The sequence below is a fragment of the Mus caroli genome, unplaced genomic scaffold, assembly GCF_978045245.1.
Source record: "Mus caroli unplaced genomic scaffold, Mus_caroli_1 scaffold_17, whole genome shotgun sequence".
NCBI lineage: Eukaryota > Metazoa > Chordata > Mammalia > Rodentia > Muridae > Mus > Mus caroli.
This window is the reverse complement of record NW_028227272.1, coordinates 8,240,804-8,260,771: the sequence shown is the minus strand read 5'-3', so window position 1 is coordinate 8,260,771 and position 19,968 is coordinate 8,240,804. Positions and strand designations below refer to the sequence as shown.

The 19,968-nt window shown below is 46.0% G+C and overlaps 1 protein-coding gene across 3 annotated transcripts in view; it reads right to left on the bottom strand.

Moving 5' to 3' along the window:
• Positions 1 to 19,968, bottom strand: part of Snx29 (sorting nexin 29) — a 431,651-nt gene that overhangs the window by 244,761 nt on the left and 166,922 nt on the right. For all 3 annotated transcript variants that reach the window (XM_021185334.3, XM_029470597.2, XM_029470598.2), the window contains one exon: positions 4,186 to 4,268. In XM_021185334.3, coding sequence (XP_021040993.1) covers positions 4,186 to 4,268 — 83 coding nt within the window. The remainder of the gene's footprint in view (positions 1 to 4,185; positions 4,269 to 19,968) is intronic.

Genomic DNA, 19,968 nt, shown 5'->3' with positions numbered 1-19,968 from the left:
ATGTGCCACCACTGCTTGGCTTCAAGCAGGAATCTTGACTTCTACTTTCTGGATGGGGGCAATAATGGTTAGTTTCATGCCCCATCTGGTGTCTGACAATATGACTAAACTTGATAGGTATGCAGATATTTGATCAAATGCTAATTCAAGCACCAACTGTGAATGTGTCCATCTGTATCACATGGCTAGGTTTCATCCAGGTGATGGCCTTAAGATGGAAGAGAAAGTCTATGGAAAAGGTGTATTCACGAGATTCAGAGTCGAGATGTGACATCAACTCTTCCCAAGTCTCTAGTCTGCAGGATGCCTTATAGATGGTGAAGTTGATGGATGGCCACAGTCACATGAGCTAGTTTCCCAACATAACCTTCTGCACATGCACACAGCCAGTCTGCATCCTTGCAGAACCTGACTGTGTGTGTAGCCCACAGGCACATAGCCAGTCTGCATCCTTGCAGAAGCCTGACTGTGTGTGTAGCCCACAGGCGCACAGCCAGTCTGCATCCTTGCAGAAGCCTGACTGTGTGTTTAACCCACATGCACATAGCCAGTCTGCATTCTTGCAGAAGCCTGACTGTGTGTTTAGCTCACATGCACATAGCCAGTCTGCATTCTTGCAGAAGCCTGACTGTGTTTGTAGCCTGGCACACATCCACCTGTGGGGTTTTGGTTTCTATGTGTGCATAGAATGATAGGAACACCAACTTTCTACAGTGTCAGAGGAGGGGCCAGGCCACAAGGCAGACCCTGGCTGAGGATTTATCCATCGATAATATGGCCTAAGGCCTCCTCTAGATATTCTCAGGCCAAAACCATTTCACCGCCCTAGAGATTGCCAAGTTAGCTAGTCTAGCTGCCTCTGGAGCTGGAGGGATCCCCGACCCTGCCTTGCACCTTTCCAGGGCTGGGATTTCAAGTATTTGCCACCACAGCCAGCTTGGTAAGTTAGGTTCTGGGGACCCAGCTCGGAGTTTACAGGGCACTCTCCTCACTGAGCATTTCTTCCCACTCTCACAAGCAGGGAGAGTTCAACTTCTGCTCTCTAGTTATACATGCAACTGTCTGGTCCCAGCTCCCTGGAGAAGGAAGGAATCCAAGTTCATGAACAGAGATGGTCTAATGTCCAGAGAAATTACAATGGGTGATTAATTGCCAAGCTCATCCCTAGGGGATACAGTGGCCCTCCTGTCAAAGCTGTAACACTGCAGAAAGATGACAAAGGGGACCTCCAGAGTAAGAGTCAATGCAAAGGAAGATACAAGCTTCCATGAGCTCCCAACCTAGCTAGGAAATGCAGGTCAGTGGAGACCACCCCACCCCCACACAACCACAACAGGAGCCAAAAGCCTTTCAAACAGGACAGGACTTGTGCCTGTAAAGTTAAAGGTTGTTGACAAAGTATTTTATAGTTAATTTTGTATTATGTATATTTTAATCCTGACGGCATTTTCCAAAGCAAGATTATAAAGATGAAGGTTGTAGTCAGCCCTCGGGACTTCTGTCAAGTGCAAGGGCTGAAAAAGATTTTCAGTCTCTTCCCTCTGATGAGCTCACATTTGCATTAGTTAGTTTTGCCACATATAAAAAGATACTTTGCTTGCAACTAAACTTGCTTATGCCATTAAAATATATTCTCAGTTTCCTCGTATAACTCAGGGAACAGACACTAGTGTGTCCCTCTCTTACACCAGAAGCCAAGGGACATCATGAATTAGGTGGGTAAAGTATCCCTTCCCCCAGGCTCTCAGTGAGGCAACTCCAACTCCTATAAGCCTTCGGGCACCAGGGTCCAGACTGGACAAGTCTACCAGGGCTTGAGGAGACAGTCCTAATTAGTTAGAAGGAAGATTCGAGCTTCGGAAGAAAGTTGCCATGCGACTTTGGGAAGCACTGCCTTTTACAGCTTTTGTTTTTGTTTTGTTTTGTTTTGTTTTGTTTTGTTTAAACAAACAGTATTATACACAGTTATACAGTACCATGTGACTATCATTACGTACCTACACAGTGCTCTCTGTAATGGCCAAATCTGGAAGAAGGGTTGGGGGCAGGGAACAGGGTCTCACTATACAGCTCAGGATAGCTTTGAACTAACAAACCTTTGGCTCCAGCTTTGAGTTTTAGGGTTACAGCCTATGCTATGGTCCAAGCCTGTTTCAGGTGCTGGCAAGTGGCTGATGCAGTTCTTTTGGTAACTGATGAGAAGGAGAGACTCACGGGACTCCATAAGCAACAACAGAGCAAATGGTGTTGCCCAGTAATGAGCTCATCCCTGTAAGGCCTGCAGTGTGAGAGGACAACCAGGTACACAGTGTGTCTTAAACGACACAGTAGGAGAGCATGGCCTAGGCACAGTGTGGCTTAGCACACAGTAGAACATGAAAAGGTGCTGCTGCTACTTGGCAATGGATTATGCTGGTCATCGTACTGAGGTTCAGCTAGGGTGATCACACTGCATACTCAAAAGGCTCACACGCAGTCTTGCTTCGGAGCACTCAGGCTCTATCTTGAGAAAAGGAACTTCAGCTACACTCTGAACACTGTGGACTCTGCTCGTGCACTCTGAACACTGTGGACTCTGCTCATGCATTTGAAGAGAAGTGCTCCCAAAACTCTGACTCAGGAGTGCATCTCATGGTGCTGTTTTTTACATGGAAAGCAAGCCCAGGGTTGGAGAAATGGTGCGGTTGGTAAAGGGTGTGCCATGCACACCTAAGGATCTGAGTTCAGTGCCCAGCATCTGTGTGAAAAAGCTGATGCCATGACATATGCTTGCATTCCCAGTGCTGAGGAGGAAGAGACAAATGGATCCCTGGAGCCCACAAGCCGTCCAGGCTGGCCAATTAGTGAGTCCCAGTTCAGGGAGCTACCATGCCTCTAATAATAAAGAGGACAGATCCTGAGGACCACCACAGAGTTGGCCTCTTACCCCCATATGCATATTCTGTAGGTCCATAAACAGAGGTGGGTACAAGCTGGGAAGAAAGGAGTTATCAGGAAGTGGTGTGGGTAAGAGAGGGGAGTGAGGGGTTAAGAGAGAGGGTAAGGGTGAATATGATCCCAACACATTGCACTGAAGGGCCCTAGGGGCTTTTGTCGGCCTTACACCCACCTGCCTCAGGTCAAGGTTAGGCCAAGTTCCACTCTCCACCCACAGGAACATTCTTGAGTAAAAACTTCTCAGGATGTACTGACAGTCACCTGACCCACTGGAAAGTCCCAGTAGAGTTCAAATGTGTGCCACTCTTGCTAGCATGGATTTAAAGGTCAATATGCTTAGCCAATAAGTTTGAACTGTAACCTTGCTGATATAACCTGTGCCCCTAAAAAGTATAAAAACTGCTTGTAATAGCCATTCTGGGGTCGCCTTCTGGACACTTGTCTTGAGGGACTGATTGAGGTTGATCCCAACGGGCCTGAAAATAAACCTCTTGCTTTTGCATCAATCTGTGTCTCAGTGTCTCACTCAGGGGTTCTCGAAGTAAGTACCACTGACTGAGGGTCAGGGGTCTTACAGCACATATCCATAAAATTCTCAAAATTAAAATAATAAATAACAGTGAAACATTACCCAGTACCTATCTGTGCTAATCCGTATATGCTGCCTGCTGCCAACTGTCCCATTTTACACATAAGAAAACTGAGATACAGAGACATGAGGAAACTACAAGAGAGCCGGGCGTGGTGGCGCACGCCTTTAACCCCAGCACTCGGGAGGCAGAGGCAGGCGGATTGCTGAGTTTGAGGCCAGCCTGGTCTACAGAGTGAATTCCAGGGCAGCCAGGGCTACACAGAGAAACCCTGTCTCAAAAAACCAAAAAAAAAAAAAAAAAGAAAGAAAAAGAAACTACAAGAGAGCTGAGATGACATCCTGGCAAGTCTGAGTCCAGGGAGGTCTGAGTTCTCACCTGTGTGAATTCTGCTGCTTACACCCCTGGCCTCAGGTTAATCAACCGTCCCACAAGGCTCACAATATTCTAGAGCTAAAGTCCATAAGTGCCCACATCATATAACTGTCACTAAGCCATGAAGTTTAGTTTTCATTTAGCAAGAATAAACAGCAAAATTTTCTGTCTGACTCTGGAATGCCACCAGCACCAGTTTTCTATTAAGTCAGATCGAGTATGTACACTCTGAGCCTGCCCAGGGAATAGCCGCCCCTCCCCCATGGGCTCATCTCCACCTCACCTTCAGCTGTTTGACCTTCTCTTTTCAGCATCTGGACAGCTCCTACATATTTCTTCAGCTGGACTTTGAGCACCTCGTTTTCTCTGCAGGTATAAGAATGTTTAAAAAAAAAAACAAATTTAAAAACTAAAAATTTCCACCCTAAGCGGGGGGGGGGGGAATCTGTGTAAAAAAAAAAAAAAGCACACAATTTGTATCTTATAAATGTTAATGTGCTATCCTGTTTCACAGCTCAACACTGAAAATGACTGTACTAACGCCATACTTCTGAATACATTCTGGAACTTTCTGGAACATCCTGGAACTTTGGTTTTGGAATGTTGGTAAATGCTAACTGGTTCCTGTGCCTCCCTCCATTGACAGCCTTGGAGTGTAAGCATGTTATGGGAATCCACCTGCCTGCCAGATGCCTCGTGAGGGTCAGGCATTTGGTTGTATTTCTCCACTGACAGAGGCACACACTAAACACAGTCCAGCTGGGACGACTCATACCAGACCAGCTCCTGCATATTACATGGCTTGCCTCACGCTATGTACTTACACATTCATCCCAGAAACTAGCACAGCTACTACTTTGTAGATGGGGAAAGTGGGACACCAGGAAGAACCAGTGACCAAATCCATCCCCAACCCCACAAGGGAAAACGAACCTGGGATACAGCCACAACCACCTCCCAAATCACTTCCCAGGTATACTGGTTCATCATGTGACATGAGGTTCCAGGAGAGGAAACGGACATTTCATTACTATCCATCACATTGCTTTGACCTTGAGTGTGACAACTCACCAAATCACACACGCATGCATGCATTCATCCATCTATTCTACCCATCACCAGCTTTGACCCATAGAAGCTCATTGAATCACACACATGCACATTCATCTGTCTATCATTTCAAAATATTCCAGCAATTAGAACATATTTAAGAAGAGGAAATTAGCCGAAAAGCCACATGCTGAAATGGAGCCATTAGTGCTGTGTTCCTCTCCATGCTGTCATACACAGGCATGTGCAGGGGAGGGTATCATAGGGAAGAATGCCTGTTACGTTTCTCTAACATTTTGGCTGGAAGTAAAATCACATTCCTTGTCATCTGCTTCATCTCTACCTCCTCCAGGAATCAACAGCAAAGCTGGTGCACGCTGCAGTACCCTACAGCATGTATGGCTGACCACACGCACTGCTGCAGAGTCCGGTGTTCAGTATAGGACCGTATTGCACACTTTCTTCAACCAAGCAATTTTCTAGCTGTAGCACAGAAAACACTAACTCAGTCTATTGACGGATGGAAATAGCATTGCTTAGTGCAATGTCACACACCTACTTAGCTGTAAAGCCTGAGAGTTGCTGTTTCTGTTTCCAGTGCCCTACACTACAGTGCAGTCTAGAAAGACAGCACCACCTTTGTACTGTTCTTTGCAGTCAGTTTGGGAAGACAGAACATCAGGCTCAAATGTACGAAGCACTAGACACTCAAGAATCACCTGAGAGCTTTGCACAAATCTCAAAAGCTTTGATAAAGGAAACCACAAATAAGCCCTCCCACTACACTGTGACAGGCTGCCAGGGATCTGTCCACAGTGGCTGCATTCACTTCAGCTGAGGCAATTGTCTGAAACCAAACACAAGCTCTGAGGAGGCGGGGGGGGGGGGGAGAGAACTAGCCCTGCTGTGCACCAACTGCACTGTATGCTTATGCTTAGTAAGGCTCTCTAAGCACAGCCTCATCACACAACTCACTCTCACCCATTGCTGCGTGACAACATAAAGTATCTTCAGACTAAAGGAAGAAAGCAATATACACATGTCTGTATGGGAGAAAGCTGACACTTGCTCTCCAAAGACCACCATCACAGGGCATATATAGTTTCAACGTTGGGCCTCTGGCTCTCATCCTACCTGCTTCCCACACAGGCCAACCATCAGACTCCCTACTCATCCCATCTCTGGCCAGCACTAAAGTGTTTCAGGTGGCTGCGGAATCATTTGTTTAACAATATGTTAAGATTCCATCTAAAAATCACACCTAATGTAATATACAGAATTTTAATAGAAATCCTTTCCATTGAATGATGAGACACCACGTGAACAAATCTGCCTACTGGATAGAAATCTTCGGCAGATGCCAGTTTAATCCAGCCAGCTTTGCCCTGGTGGGAAATGAACACTTTCATCTCTGGGACGTGAGCGCTCTCACGTGAGAATGTGCTCATACCTTCTTGGAAAGGACAAAGGCCTAGTGTGGGGGCACTGGCTACCGACCCCTGGAAATGATCAGATGCAGTTATTGTTTTACATTTTTATTTTGAAATAGTTAAAGATTTGCAGGAAGTTAGAAGATAATTGCAAGAGGCCCTGCACAGCCCTGGCTCAGTTTTCCCTGGTGGTCACACCTTACATAACCACAGGGGGCTGCGCCAATGCAACCCACATACCTATTGTGAATACAGTGTATGACTGGACCATCTTCATTGTTATAACTGAGACGAGCTCTGAGCCTTGGCTTCCTGAGCCATGAAATGATTTTCATCACTAACTCACTACTGTTATAAATAGTAATGTAGCCAGGCTTCCCAGTGGGCTTAGGCAACTCCTGTAAAAGGGTCATTCAACAGCACAGAGCGTTGTGAGCTGCAGGTTAGGGACCACCACTAGCCTAGTGGATGGGCTTCCTCATTGGCAGAGTGCCCTTGGAGGAGACAGTGGGACCTTCCAGACCCTTCCTCTTCCTCTTTTTCTCCTGGTCCTAAGGTGACCGACTCTTGTACTTCCCATAAGAGAATGCTTCCTGAGTACAGGTTCAAAAACAGAGGCCAACAATCCACGACTAGAACCTAACAGGAATGTGGGCTCAAACGCACCTTTTCTCCTCCTCAGTTGATTGTCTCAGGTTCTGTTATACTAACAGAAAGCTGACAAATAGACCTTCCCCATCTTTCTTTCTTTTCTTTCCTTTCTTTTTCCCTCCTTTCTTTTCTTTCTTTCTTTCTTTCTTTCTTCCTTTTTCTTTAAACTTCACACATCAAAGACATTTCTCATAGTTTGAAAAACTAATTTACAAAATAAAAAAAGAACAGTGACTTTTAAAGTTTTTATAGCACTAAATTATTTATCTGTGTTTATGGATATGTGTAGACACACATGAGCCACAATACTTGTGGGTCATGGGGACAGAACTCGAGTTACCAGGCTTGCTAGCTACTTCCTGAGTTGTCTTGGCAGCCATAAGGAAGCCCTTAACTTGTAGACGGAGACGTCATTTGGAACGTATCATTCTGCTCAGCACGTTAATCCTTCCTCGGATTTCCATACATCAGTGGTTGACACTTGGCTATCAGTGCAGCTGAAGTTCATTATGTAGGCCATCCTGGGCCTCTTCATCTTTCAGTGATGACACTGACAACAGCTGTCCCCCAGTTTTCACACAATGCTCACTGGCTGTCAAATGCTATTTTGAGTGGTGCTTAATTGTCCCACCCTATTAACTGTAGCATATGCTTCCTGGGGATCAGCTGGACTTCTTCATCCCCTCTAGTGCTAAGTGCTACTGCTATGTGTAACTTCTAGGAGCAGTTACAAGGAAACAACAACAGTCTCTTATTTCTCTGGAAGGCTCCCATCTGATTCCCAGCTAGCCTGTAGGAAGCCACATAGTAGTGGAAGAACCCACCCTGTATCCCTAGCAAGCCTTAAATGACCCATACTTTGCCTAACCTCCTGAGATCCTGAACTAAAGGGATTCACTAAGCCAAGTCCAGGCCTCTGACCCTCTAAAACTATGAGGAATTGGGGATGGTGGTACTGAGATTGAACCCAGGGTCTCAGATGCCAGGCAAGCACCACTAAACTACAGTGTCACACTAATTGACTAAATTTAAACAGATCCATAGAACTTTATGTATATTAGCATACTCAATGCTCATGGTAACCTTATGAGGTATTTTTACTCCTGATGCTGAGCCTAGAAACAGAGCATAGGAAACAGAGGTAAGAATTCTATAAGTCAGCCAGGCAGTGGTGGCGCACGCCTTAATCCCAGCACTTAGGAGGCAGAGGCAGGTGGATTTCAGAGGCAGGCCTGCCTGGTCTACAGAGTGAGTTCCGGGACAACCAGGGCTACACACAGAAACCCTGTCTCCAAAAAAAAAAAAAAAAAAAAAGTATTTTAGAAGTCAAACAACTTGCCCATTGTCTGTATGACCCTCCAGTCCCCTGTTCATGTGACATCAAAGCCCAGTAACTTCACATCTAGATAACTGCACAGACAGATGCCCTCTCTTTGCCTCAGTTTACCTTTCTAAATAACAGAAAATCAAGGAGCCCTGAGGATTGGTACAATATTGTAAGGAGCCGCCTTCACATTTGCCATTACAAGATGGCGCTGATGGCACTGACACCCGTGTTCTAAGTAGTAAACAAGCAAGCTGTGCATGTGCCGGGGTAGCTTTCCACGCCATGTGCTCTGCCTTTCCCGTGACGACAACTCCGGCCGATGGGCTGCAGCCAATCAGGGAGTGACACGTCCGAGGCGGAGGACAGTCCTCCATAAAAGGGAGGGGGCTCCGCCATCTCTCGCTCTCTCTGGCTCTCTTCTCCACTGGCTCCTGATGGGGTAAGCAATAAAGCTTGTGCTGCAGAAGATTCCGGTTGCCCTGAGCGTGTTCTTACCAGGGGAACAAAAGCTCGCAATAAATGCTGCCGAAACCCGGGAACTACTACATCACGGAGAAGGAGCGGTTAATGAAGTGTTCCCGGAAACAGACTGTTGAGAAGGATCCGGTGTGGGTTCAGAACTCTACAGCTGGGGAACTGTGGTAATGAAGTGTTCCCGGAAACAGACTGTTGAGAAGGATCCGGCGTAGGTTCAGAACTCTTCAGCTGGGGAACGGATGCGCGTTCGTTACAGCTTTACAAGGTATGTCTGGTCTTGAACTTTCTCTAGTGTTAAAAGCCTTTTTGTTTCTTTTCATATGTCAACAAGCAGTTAAGATGGGGTGGAGAATTCTGGACAAAATTCAAGACAGTCTATCAGAAGTAAAGCGGGGAGAGAGAGCAGGAAAAAAGAGAAAGCATGGCGCGCGAAATAAGTATACAGGCCTTTCCACGGGTCTTGAACCCGAGGAAAAGTTAATGTCAGGGAAGAATACCTGGGGAGAGATTAGAAGGAAAGAGGAGAAAAAACAAAGGAAAAAAGAAAAGTTAATGTCAGGGAAAAATACCTGGGGAGAAATTAGAAGGAAAGAGGAGAAAAGAGATGAGTTTAAAGAGCCAGTTCTTAGTAGCTGTGAATCAGATGAAAAAATTAGCCCTTCTGAGAAAACAGACTTAGAGGAGGGAGCAGCTCGTTATGAGAGAGAAATACGAGCTTATAGGTCAAGAAAAAAGCCAAAAGCGGCTGGCAAAGGCCAGCTTGCTGCTCGGCCTCAGGGCAGTCGGCTTCAGGGTCATAGTGCACCTCCGCCCTATGCGGAGCCCCTGCCCTGCGTAGTGCGTAGACTCGTTCATTCCAAGAGAGGAACAAAGGAAGATGCAACAGGCATTTCCGGTCTTTGAAGGAGCCGAGGGTGGGCGTGTTCACGCCCCGGTTAAAGAGCTTGCCGAATCGGTCCGTAAATATGGAGCCAATGCTAATTTTACTTTGGTGCAGTTAGACAGGCTTGCCGGCATGGCACTAACTCCTGCCGACTGGCAAATGATTGCAAAAGCCGCTCTCCCCAATACGGGCAAATATACGGAATGGAGAGCTCTATGGCAAGAGGCTGCACAAACGCAGGCCCGAGCAAACGCTGCTGCTTTGACTCCAGAGCAGAGAGATTGGACTTTTGACAGGTTCAAACCTTGGCAGCCACATCCAATGATTGGACAGTTTTAGTTACCTCCTTTTCAGGACAAATAGATAACCATTATCCAAAACATCCAATTTTACAGTTCGCCCAAAATCAATCTGTTGTGTTTCCACAAATAACAGTAAGAAACCCACTTAAAAATGGGGTTGTGGTATATACTGATGGATCAAAAACTGGCATAGGTGCCTATGTGGCTAATGGTAAAGTAGTATCCAAACAATATAATGAAAATTCACCTCAAGTGGTAGAATGTTTAGTGGTTTTAGAAGTTTTAAAAACCTTTTTAGAACCCCTCAATTTTTTAGAAGTGGCTGGAGTGATTAAGCCTTCCAGTAAAGTTGCCAATATTTTTCAGTAGATACAATTAGTTTTGTTTGCCTCTCCTTTAACTGAAGAAAAGGCCTCACATGTGATTCAACATTGCCTTGAGGCATGGAGTGCTTGGGGAAAACCCAAACTCCTTAAGACTGATAATGGACCAGCTTATACATCTCAAAAATTCCAACAGTTCTGCCATCAGATGGACGTGACCCACCTGACTGGACTTCCATACAACCCCCAAGGACAGGGTATTATTGAGCGGGCGCACCGCACCCTCAAATCCTATCTAATAAAACAGAAAGGGGGAGTCGAGGAGGCTCTACCCCGAGTACCAAGAGTGTCTGTGTCTACAGCACTTTTTACACTCAATTTTTTAAATCTTGATTCTCATGGCCATACCGCGGCTGAACGACATTGTTCAGAGCCAGATAGGCCCAAAGAGATGGTTAAATGGAAAGATGTTTTAAATAACAAATGGAAAGGCCCGGATCCTATTTTGATAAGATCCAGGGGAGCTGTTTGTGTTTTTCCACAGAATGAAGACAACCCATTTTGGATACCAGAAAGACTCACCCGAAAAATCCAGACTGACCAAGGGCATACTGATGTCCCTCGTCTTGGTGATGTCCAGTGCGACAACAACAAAGGGAGAGCAGCGTTGGGAGATACAGAATTGGACGGCTAAATTTGAACAGACCCTTTGAAAATTGAGACTTGCCCCACGCACTTGGACCTGTCCCTGACCTAAGGACTATCTTTTCAACATTTTCCTTCTTTAAAGAATGGGTGGGGGTGGAATTATTTGGAGCTGTTCTTTGCTGTGGATTAGTGTTGCTTCTTTGATTGGTCTGTAAGCTTAAGGCCCAAACTAGGAGAGACATGGTGATTATTTCCCAGGCGCTTGCAGCACTAGAACATGGTGCTTCCCCTGATATATGGTTATCTATGCTTAAGCAATAGGTCGCTGGCCACTCAGCTCTTGCACCCCACGAGGCTAGTCTCATTGCACGGGATAGAGTTAGTGTGCTTCAGCAGCCCGAGAGAGTTGCACGGCTAAGCACTGCAGTAGAAGGGCTCTGTGGCATTTATGAGCCTATTCTAGGGAGACATGTCATCTTTCAAGAAGGTTGAGTGTCCAAGTGTCCTTCCCCCAGGAAAAACGACACGGGAGCGGACCAAGACCCCTTTGGGTGATGAGCCTGGGAGGAGGTTTTGTGTAAAGCCCCTATTTTACACACTGGGGATTTGACCTCTATCTCCACTCTCATTATTATGGGTGGCCTATTGCTCTTATATAAAAGAAAAGGGGGAGATGTAAGGAGCCGCCTTCACATTTGCCATTACAAGATGGCGCTGATGGCACTGACACCCGTGTTCTAAGTAGTAAACAAGCAAGCTGTGCATGTGCCGGGGTAGCTTTCCACGCCATGTGCTCTGCCTTTCCCGTGACGACAACTCCGGCCGATGGGCTGCAGCCAATCAGGGAGTGACACGTCCGAGGCGGAGGACAGTCCTCCATAAAAGGGAGGGGGCTCCGCCATCTCTCGCTCTCTCTGGCTCTCTTCTCCACTGGCTCCTGATGGGGTAAGCAATAAAGCTTGTGCTGCAGAAGATTCCGGTTGCCCTGAGCGTGTTCTTACCAGGGGGACACAAAAGCGCGGGCAATACAATATGTACAGTTCTTACAACTTCTTGGGACATCATGTCAGCACCAGACAGTGTTCATATAAATGGGTCTAGGGGTACAAGACATAATGGGTCCCCATCCTTACTGAGGTGACATTTACAAAGGAGCTGTGGCCTTACAGATCAGCAAATACTATTTCAGACTACAAAATGTACCCTACAAAAATGATAGGGGTGGGAAGGAAGAGAGGATGTGGTCCAGGAGGATTGGGGTGGTAGGTTGCTTTAGAGAGAAGCCTACAAGGCTCCTGTGGACGTTGACAAACCTGAAGGAGATAGAAGACACACAATTCCCAGAATCAAGATGGAGAATTGAGTGCACCAAGCCACCTGTGGGTCTATTAAAATGCAAAATTGATTCAGAGCAGTGGAGCAGAGCCTGGAAGTCTGCATTTCTAACAGTGTTCTAGGCAGGCTGCCAGACCCAAAACTAGTCTAGAGGGGAGGGTTGGGAAAACCCCGAGAAGCTGGAAAGACTGCAGCCAGGAATGAGTCGTGAAGGTCCCTGAGCCAGGGCAAGGAAGGGTATGAGAGAGAACATGGGCTATGTAGCTATGAACACAGCAGATGCCAGCTGAGCTCTAAAGGCAACCAGTGCAGTTATCCAGCCAAGAAATGATGGTAGCCAGGACTGAGAAGACTGGGTAGCAATCACAAAGGTGGACAGAAGTCCAAAGAGCTTCATCTACAGGATTCCAGACCACCTTGCCAGCCTGCTGCCAGCCCTGATCTGCCTGCTGGCCACCTGCATTTTCCTTCAAAGCTTGGGGGAGCTGTCAATCGTGGAGGAGGTGGCAGCAAGAGCCTCTCCCACAGCTTCCAGTGACTGCAGTAATTAATGTGTGCAAGTCAAAGCAATTACGCCTGCTGAATGTCAGAGTAAACAACCAGAAACCTCAGACAGCACCATTCAAAGAATAATTACTCAAAACAAAACCAACCAATCTGTTAAGTGCATTTGTAATTCTAGCATCAAAACGCCACAATGAGACACACCTACAAAAATCTGCTCTCCTGGGCCAGACAAAAGCTTGGCTTGAGGGTACCTCAGCTCTACTGGCCAGTGATACTAAGTAGACACCACATTCAAGTGATACTAAGTAGACACCACGTTCAACCACACCCAACTACTAGAAGACAGTAGCTGAGAGGCCTGGCTACACAAAGCCATGAGGACTACCTCAAAGGAACCAGTGATGAACCAGCCTGCCTCCATTTTAGGCTTACAAATACCTTACAATAAAGACAAACTAGGCTCACTCCTGTTTATAGTTAAACCTCTGTTTCTCAAGGAGTAAACTATGCCCCACCTGTAACCTTAACTACAAATTGTTCTGTACTGCCTGTTCCAGGAAACAACAGCCACGCCTTTGTTTCAAAGGGTTATTATGGTCACCTGTTGTCATGACCACTGGTTGGTATAACTACCTCACAACCACCCTGCAATCATGTCTTTGTTTTAAGCTGTAATGACCGTCTTGCAACCCTACCTTTGATTCAAAAGCTTGTTACAACTTGTTTTGACCACCTTGTTATGTTCCACTCCTTAACCCCACCTATTTCGCCCAATAAAGTACCCATTCAGAAACCTTCTACCCCTAAGTTATACAAGCCTTGCCTTCTTCAGACCCAATGTTGACCTCTGGCACCCTGCCTTAGCCCATGTACATGAATAAACAAGCTTGCTTTAATTAATTGCTTGCTTTAGTTAATTTGGCCCAGTAATCTTTCTCCTCCCATCTTTGGATATAACAGCAGGAACAAAAGGTTTAATGGTGCTGGGAGTTAGTCCTAGCAGCTCAAGATCTCTGTAAACTATGCTATCAAAGCTTCCATCATATACTGATAGTCTCCTCCAGACCTACCCCCTTGTGAAGGCCTTCTAACCCTGGAATCAACCAAAAGCACCTTTGTACAGTTCTGTGACAACCCAGAGCCTATAATAAACAAGGGCTGCTGCAGGAGAAGGGCTGTCGAGGCTTTGTCAATACTTACAGGCTTAAGAGACAAAGAGAGCCTAAGCAGTTTTCCTAGGAAATGACAAGAACTGGGGTTCAAACTGGCAGTATGACTCCAGACAAGGGAACCAGCCCTCCACATTGCCTTTGTAATACAGTGAACAATCCTAAGAGGGTCATGGATTCCCAGCCAGCTTCCATCTCAGATAAAAGTTCAGCATGACAGCAGATAAAGGCAGAAGATGCTCTACTACACTAGTACCCCAACTCCTCCATAAATGTGCTCTCCAGGCTGGACCCCCACATTCCCTGCCTTGCGGTTGCCAGGGATGCTCAGCCAAACCTCTATCAAGCCTCTCCACCACTGTAGAATCATTTAACTCATCACAGTCCCTCCCTATGCCTTGCCTTCTGACACCTGTGCCATTATTATGGCTTACATGATTTTCTGTCTGCAACTCAACACCTTGTCAAACACCTATGAGGCTCACAGGCATCATCTCAGGACATTCTCAGCACAGGTGATAACTGGTCAAGGACACCCAAGAACGGACCTGGGATTGTTGAATCTCAGCAGCTCAACTCCTCCAACTCCTGTGAGGGGTGTGATGGGGTTGGGGGCCTTCCCTTCCTGGACAGCTCCAAGGCCAGGAGAGGTGAATTACTTAAAGGAGAACTGATCAAATAACCAAATTTAGCTAAGTAGCAGTCGCAGCACAAGCTGCTATTCCTAGCACATGAGATTATCTGTGAGTTCGAGGCCAGCCTGATCTAGAGTGAGCTCCAGTTCAGCCATGGCTACACAGAAAAAACTGTCCCAAAAAAATTTTTTTAATTTAAAAAAGTAACCAAGTTTATCACACAGTTGGCGCCAGGCTCTTGCTACTCAAGAAAGGTATTGTCAAAATTCAAGAGATTGTTGTGAACTCATGAGACTGTCACAGAAGAACATAGTAATGCCCTCACTGGCAAAGCTGGGACAATTTGACCATTGAAATAGTTTTACAAAATAAACTGGTTGCCATCTTTTAAAATGTCAGAGTCATAAGAGTGAAAGCTAAGGAGAGATGGTAACTGCATCGGTCACTCTGGTGTCCATCACTCTGCAAGACAGGAGAGCTCTATGACAGATGGTGAGTGCCATGCACTGCACTGCAGTGCTCCAGTGTGAGGAGGTGCTGACTTCTGACCCTCAGCACCTTACTGCAGTGCCCAAGGAGAATACGTCACTTACAGGAAACACATGTTAGTTTATAAAGGGGTAGAAGCTAGAAGAAGAAAGCAGGTTCCAGGCCCCTCTTGGAATCACATTTGCTGGAGTAGAACCTGCAAACCGCCAGGACACTTCTTAGCCACACTCTGGCATCCACTCACTGCCATGAGCCCTCTTGTTATATGTACTGTAACGCTGGTGACAGACACCCAGCAGGAGCGGTGTTCTTCTTCAACTGCTGCCCAGAACATGAAGATAGTGCCTGCTCAGACCTAAGAAGTCTTGGGACATTTTCTTTTCTTTCCAGAGCCTCGGATTTCTCTGCTCTGTGACTGACCCGTGCAGTATTGTTGTCCTGTTGGAGGGCTGGGGCGGGGGTGGGGGTGGGGGAAGTACCTAAGAAAGTGTGGGTAGATTTTAATGCCTTCTCTCCTTTTCCTCACCATCTCCCTATTCCTTCTATAAAACCCATCATACCTCATTAGCCACCTGAAAAATTCTATTTAGAATGGCATGCAGGGAATGTAGGCATTCCAGATCCCAGCCAAGGAAATAGACAAACATCTCCAGTAACTCACAAAGGTAATTACTAGAAGATGACACACCGCAGAGTATCCTGAGCACTGAACCCTCTTCCCCAGATACATCCCACATATGTCCTCAGAAAGCACATGTCACCTTCCTGAGGCTGGCCCGGGTCCTGCATCTAGGGAATTAGCTTTATCCGATTAGCTGGGGGAAGCAGGAGCTTCATGCTGAACAGGGTTTTCTTAGGATCCAGTTCTAGAAACTACTACATCCATGTAGTAACCTACCTTTGCTAAAAACAGTAATTCTGCTAGCTAGAGATGTAAACTAGAGAAGAGATATGCAAATGACATTCCACCCAAAAATAGTTTCAAAGCCACAGCCTACAGAGGCCAGAGCCATGGTGTAAGAGAATCCAGCCTATCCAGAGGGCCATCCATTACTGCATAAGACTACATGAACTCAGCCCTGCTCTGACAAGTTCACATTTCCCATGCAGTGCCAAGTGCAAGGCCTTCAAACCTGGATTTGCTGTCTTAACATGTGAGAATGCTCACTTCCTGTGTGTTACACCCATACTGCAGTCACGATGATACTGCACAGCGCTCACTTCCTGCCACACTGCAGCCGTGTAAGAAAGTATCCATGTCTGAAGAGTGTTTAAGGAAAAAACATCATGATGCTTGCTTTTAACTTAACTATATATACTACAAACGCTTATGTGGGTAAATAAGACACACAGATAAATATGTCCCAATTACTATAAAATACTATCAGCAACTAGTGACCCAGGCAAAACGTATGAGAGTTATTTTATTATCTTTATGATTATTTTACAAATCTTAAATTGCTTCATAATATAAAGCTAAAAATATCCCTTGGCTCGGAAGATGTCTTGGTTTATAAAAGCTGGCAACATAAGCATAAAGACCTGAGTCCATTCTTCAGAACCCAAATAAAGAGCTAGGTATGGCAGCAAGCACCTGAAATCCCAGAGATGGGGGTGGGAGTGGGGGTGGGGCAGAGACGGGAGAATCCCTGGAGTTTGCTGTCCAGCAAGTCCACCCAAATCAATGAGTTCCTTGCTCAGTGAGAGACTCTGCTTAAAAAAAAAAAAAAAAAAAAAGGTAGAGAATTGAAGTGGAAACTTCTGGTTTCTTTAGAAAGTCAGTTTTGTCAAATTTTTGCTGGAGCACACAGGTGAAAGGAGGTCTTGCTGAAGCAGTCACGTGAAAGTTTTCCTGAAGCAGACACAGCTGAAAGGATGCTTTGCTGGAGCAGACATGTGAAAGGATAAGTGATGGAAGACTATAAATATGACCCCACAGACAGTGGGAACTGGAGCATTGGTTTGCTTTGCTCCGCCTCACTATCCTTCTCTAATGACAAGCTTGTATTGGTTCACCTTACATAGCTTTGTTAAGCTCAGCTTGTGGTAACACTCCCATTGAGAGGCTTCTCAGTTGCCTCAGCAGCCTGAGGCAGTTGGTGAGCCTTGTGGTTTCTTCAGTACTGGACAGCAGCTGCTGGTTCACATGTGGTGTCTGCCTGCTAAGAAGACTGGACTGGAGCTGCTGATCCCTATTTGGGGTTTGCTATGGGATTGACTTGATGACAAAGAACATTGAGCTCATTCCCAAAGAGCTATTGCTAAACAGCCCACTTCCCCCATATCTAATAACGTTTCTCTTTCACTGCCTCTGGTGAGTGATGGGCATGAGGAGAGGTTGACAGTTATTAAAGTAAGCTGGAAAAAATTTAGTGTACAGAGAACAACTGCGGAAGACACCTGATATTAAGCTCTGGCTTCCACACTCACACACACCTAAGTGCACACAAGCACAATCCCCTCAGGAAAGAAACATCAGCACTCTCACCACCATCGCACGCTCCTCAAAAGGGGATTTATAATAATGGTTAAACAGAAGAACATGAAGATGAATTTAATGTCTCATAACAAACTAAAAAGAATGTTTGCTTGGCAAATACAAGGACAGCATGGCAAACTTTAAGTGGCTTCAGAAAAAAAATAAATAAATAAGAGCCAGATCCTAAGCTACACATCCCACTTTGACAATATAACTGTACTTCTATCAGAAACTAGAAACCACTAGATGGCAACTGGGAGGTCAGATTGCTCTTATCTTGCACCCTGCTCTTGAGGGAGGCAGAAAGGGCCTGAAGGCAGGGCATGCACACTGTCAGTGTTCACATGTGTTGGCAGGCTATCTGAACACACTATCTGAACACCAAGTTGAAAACTGAATTTGGCTTTGGAATGAATCATAATAGTCTCATCAAATCTCTGCCTCTTGAGACCACAGGCAGCAGACTAGACTGTGAATAAAGGAATAATTTTTAAATGATAACAACAACAACAAGATGCAACAATGGAGGCCACACAGCAGACACAGAAATCCGACTGAGAGAGCATATTATTACAGCACACGGCTGGAACCATGGACCGAAGGTCCTCAGGCTGACGTGAGCCTTAGAGGGAGCGAGGAGTCTCCATCCAGGTGCAATCAATGCAAGGCTACTTCACTTAAAGAGCTGCCTGGGAAGTCTTGCTATGAGCAGGCTCACGGAAGAGGAGCTGCTGCCCCTGTAGACAGGGAAAGTGCCTCCCCTAGTTCCTCCTCCAAAGACAGCCTTCTTCATCTCTCAGGAGGCACAGTTCCTCACTGCCCTGAGCTTTGTCTATGGGCATTCCAGTCTGGGACCTCTACTGTGCAGAAACTCTGCAGTATGACAAGCTCCACAAACAGCCTTGGGCTTGGAATTTCAGGACTAAAGCAAGGGCTTGGTACAAAAGTAGGTCACCACAGAACCTGGAGTACAGGTTCATGCTAACGGCCTCGGCCACCACAGCATGGCAACTCAGATATACTCATTGCTACTGCAGCAAAGTCAGCCCCAGGGATCTATCCAAGTGAACCACATTTCTAAGGAACAATTATTTTTCCCTTGACATCTAATGACTGCAAGAATTGACACAGCAAAATAAAACCAGACTCCTTCAGCTGTTTGTCATTAATGTTAGTTAGCACATAATTAGAGCCTCTTTCTGCTATGTTCCCTTTAACCCCTGAAGTTGAAGACAAATTATTGGGGAAGTATGCTAGATGCCCCTCAACAGTGTGGGGCAAGCTTCTGGACTCCAGGGGGCCAGCATAAAGAGAACTAGCACCATGGGCTTCAGACGTGCCTGGGATGGAAAGGATGCCTAGAAGCCATCTGGGCACAGTGAGTATACAGCCCAGGAGATTGGATGGCATCTGTTAGAAAAGCAAAATGAAAGTCTGGAATAAGGCTGCCTACAGAGGGCCCCATGAATTCTGACTCCTTAATATTAAATCATAACATTCCTGCCTCCTGGCCATGACCTCTTTAAAAGCAAGAATGTAGGCTCTCCCAACCCTCCATTCCCAACACAAAGCACAGTGCCCTAAAGGAGCTCAGGCAGAAGTCTCAAGGCAGCCCAGCCAAGGGCAGTGTATAAACCTTGTCCAGCTCCTGAATGAGAAATCACCATACAAGGCCCATTAGGAACACTTAGGGTATTGTGACTGTTGAAAGACAGCCTTGCTGTCAGTTATCTCAGGCACGCAATGATATCTTGGTAATGCAGAAGAACACCCTTGTTCTCAGAGACCAATGCTGACAGGGTTAGGGAGCAAGAATGGCAATGTGTGTTTAGTCTTTCTGTCAACTTGTTTGTTAACACAAGCCAGGGTCATTTGGAAAAAAGGAACTGTAATGAGAAAATGCCTCCAACAGGTGGCCTGTAGGCGAGTCAGCAGGGGCATTTTCTCAGTTAATGACTGATGTGGAGGGGACCAGATCACTGTGGGCACCCCTGGTGGGTGGTCTTGAGTTATGTAAGAAAACAGGCTAAGTAAGGCATGGAGGACAAGCCAGGAAGTATGATACTTCAAAGACGTCTGTGTCAGTTCCTGCCTGCAGGTTCCTGCCCTGTCCCCCTGACTTCTCTTTATAATGGGATGTGCTGTCAGCTGAAACAAACCCTTTCTTCCCCAAGGTGCTTTTGGTGGAGCAATAGAAAGCAAACTAGGATGATGTGGGAAAACCCTTCCAAACATCCACATTGTGAGATGTGTGTACCTGAATGTGTCTATACAGAAAAAAAGAGTGAAAATAAAAGTCAAATGTGTAAAATATAAACACCTCCAGCCCTGGTGACCTTTGTGTCATGACAACACCACCTG